This window comes from Otolemur garnettii, unplaced genomic scaffold, assembly GCF_000181295.1.
Source record: "Otolemur garnettii isolate 467f Iridium unplaced genomic scaffold, OtoGar3 scaffold00056, whole genome shotgun sequence".
NCBI classification, from domain to species: Eukaryota; Metazoa; Chordata; class Mammalia; order Primates; family Galagidae; genus Otolemur; species Otolemur garnettii.
Window position 1 is genome coordinate 2565602 of NW_003852451.1, and position 2205 is coordinate 2567806.

At 50.6% G+C, this 2205-nt stretch overlaps 1 protein-coding gene across 1 annotated transcript in view; it reads left to right on the plus strand.

The window, feature by feature from the left end:
• The window catches only part of RPS6KA2 (ribosomal protein S6 kinase A2), a 164225-nt gene that overhangs the window by 79677 nt on the left and 82343 nt on the right, over window positions 1-2205 (plus strand). The window contains exon 2 of the mRNA XM_003792376.3: window positions 671-787. Within this exon, the coding sequence (XP_003792424.1) occupies window positions 671-787 (117 nt within the window). The remainder of the gene's footprint in view (window positions 1-670; window positions 788-2205) is intronic.

Sequence of the window (2205 nt, forward strand, 5' to 3'; positions counted from 1 at the left end):
CACACACACGAGGGAACCTGCACCTCCCAGACCTTCCCCAACAGGAGGGAACCTGCATCTCACAGACCCCCCCCACACACACACACACGAGGGAACCTGCATCTCACAGACCTTCCCCCACAGGAGGGGACCTGCATCTCACAGGACCCACACACACGAGAGAACATGCATCTCACAGACCCCCCACACACACACACACGAGGGAACCTATATCTCACAGACCACCCCCCCACATGAGGGAACCTGTATCTCACAGACCCCCCCCACACACACACACACACACGAGGAAACCTATAGTGCCCTTTAGAGCATAGCAGTGATGACATCAAAACAGAAGCATTCTCAGGGTCGTTTTGCTTCATGGTGCCACGTTCATGCACCCCAAAACTTCTGCCCAGGCTGTCAAAAAACAGTCGGAGTTCGCTCAGAGCGCCTTTAGGCTTCCCGAGATGTGGGTAAAACTGCAGAACCAAAACCTATGGGGAGAAGACACAATAAAGGCCCATGTGTCTGCATGGTGGGCACACACCACCAGGGTCCACACTGCTGATAAAGTGGAGGACTGCACAGTCTCACATACCTGTGACTTACACACCTCATCGTGACTGTGGGGACAGATCAGAGGGACCCTGGCTTTGTGTTTATGTCACGTGTCACTGTTCTCTTGCAGGAAGAAGGCATCGTCAAGGAGATCGACATCAGCCACCATGTGAAGGAAGGATTTGAAAAGGCAGACCCTTCCCAGTTCGAACTGCTGAAAGTCTTAGGACAAGGATCGTACGGGAAGGTGAGTTACACTCTGGTGGGATCTGACTGAGTTTTGTTTCTAAATGCAAAAGAAACCTGGGTGGAGCCTGACTGGATGGCAGGGCAAGGCCCCTAGGTGACTGTGACCAGTTACCACGGGGCTGCCCGTGAGCACCAGCCATACCCCTGAACCTGTCACACACACATCCGTCCCTCTTCTGGCTGCTCCCCAACTAGGGTTTTGGTTTCTCACCACAGTGAGTGGAGTTACGTAGTAAAGTGAGCCAGGGCGACTCTGAAAGAGCATCCCCCCATGGCTGTTTTTCCAAAAGAACAAAAAACAAAAGAGAAAACCAGAGAAGGGGACGGGAAGAGCAGCACCCTCTGGTGGGCCCCGCGGGGTCACTCGGGAGTCAGGAGGCTGTTACCCTTTGAAGCCTCAGTTTCCCCATCCATAAAATGCAGGTAATATTACCTACTTCATATAATTATCCTGTGGGTTAAATAAGGCAGGAATCCCACCCAGCAGCAGCCTGAGGCCATTTGTGCACTGAGATTGCTCATTTCCTTTCTTTTTTCACCTTCAAACTACAGCAATAAAAGCTGATTTCTTTCAGGAAATGCGAACTAGTTGGCTCCCATGTAACTCGAGTCCTGTACAGTGAGATGTCGGTGGAAGCTTCCCTCTGCTGCTGCGCGACTTGTCCCAGCACAGTGCAAATTCCTCCGCCCTCATGTTAGCTGTCAGAAATACCCAGGTCTGCGCAGGGCCTGAAGCAAACCAGGCGGCTGCTGTTAATAGCTCTTTTGTGTGGTGTGTGGACATTCACCAAATCCTTGCATTCTTCACATGACTTTGTGCCGAGATCAGATCTGGCTCCTATGAATGTAAATGCAGGATTACTAGGACGTAAGGTCCCATAGAGCCCTGTACAAAACCTCATCTGTGTGCTCAGAAGGGAGGGTTTCTTTTTCTTTTTCTTGTTTTCTTTCCCGCACAGTAATATGGTAAGGAACATATGTTTATACTGTTGTATGTGTAAACATATTAGATTAAACCATCCGAAATTTGCAGTTATTTAATGGGTTTGGGCCCATAAAAATGGCTGTTCAATATAGTCGTATGGTGTTTACACAAGTAGGGAAATAAAAATGTCACAGACTCTGAGAATGTCACACAGCCTCTTAGGACGTCACGGCCTCTCAGGATGTCACGGCCTCTCAGGATGTCCCAGCCTCTCAGGATGTCATAGGTCACAGCCTCTCAGGACATCACACCCTCCCAGGACGTCACAGTCTCTCAGGATATCATAGCCTCTCAGGATGTCACAGCCTCTCAGGATGTCCTAGCGTCTCAGGATGTCATAGGTCACAGCCTCTCAGAGTGTCACAGCCTCTCAGGACATCAGGGCTTCTCAGGATGTCCCAGCCTCTCAGGACGTCCCAGCCTCTCAGGAC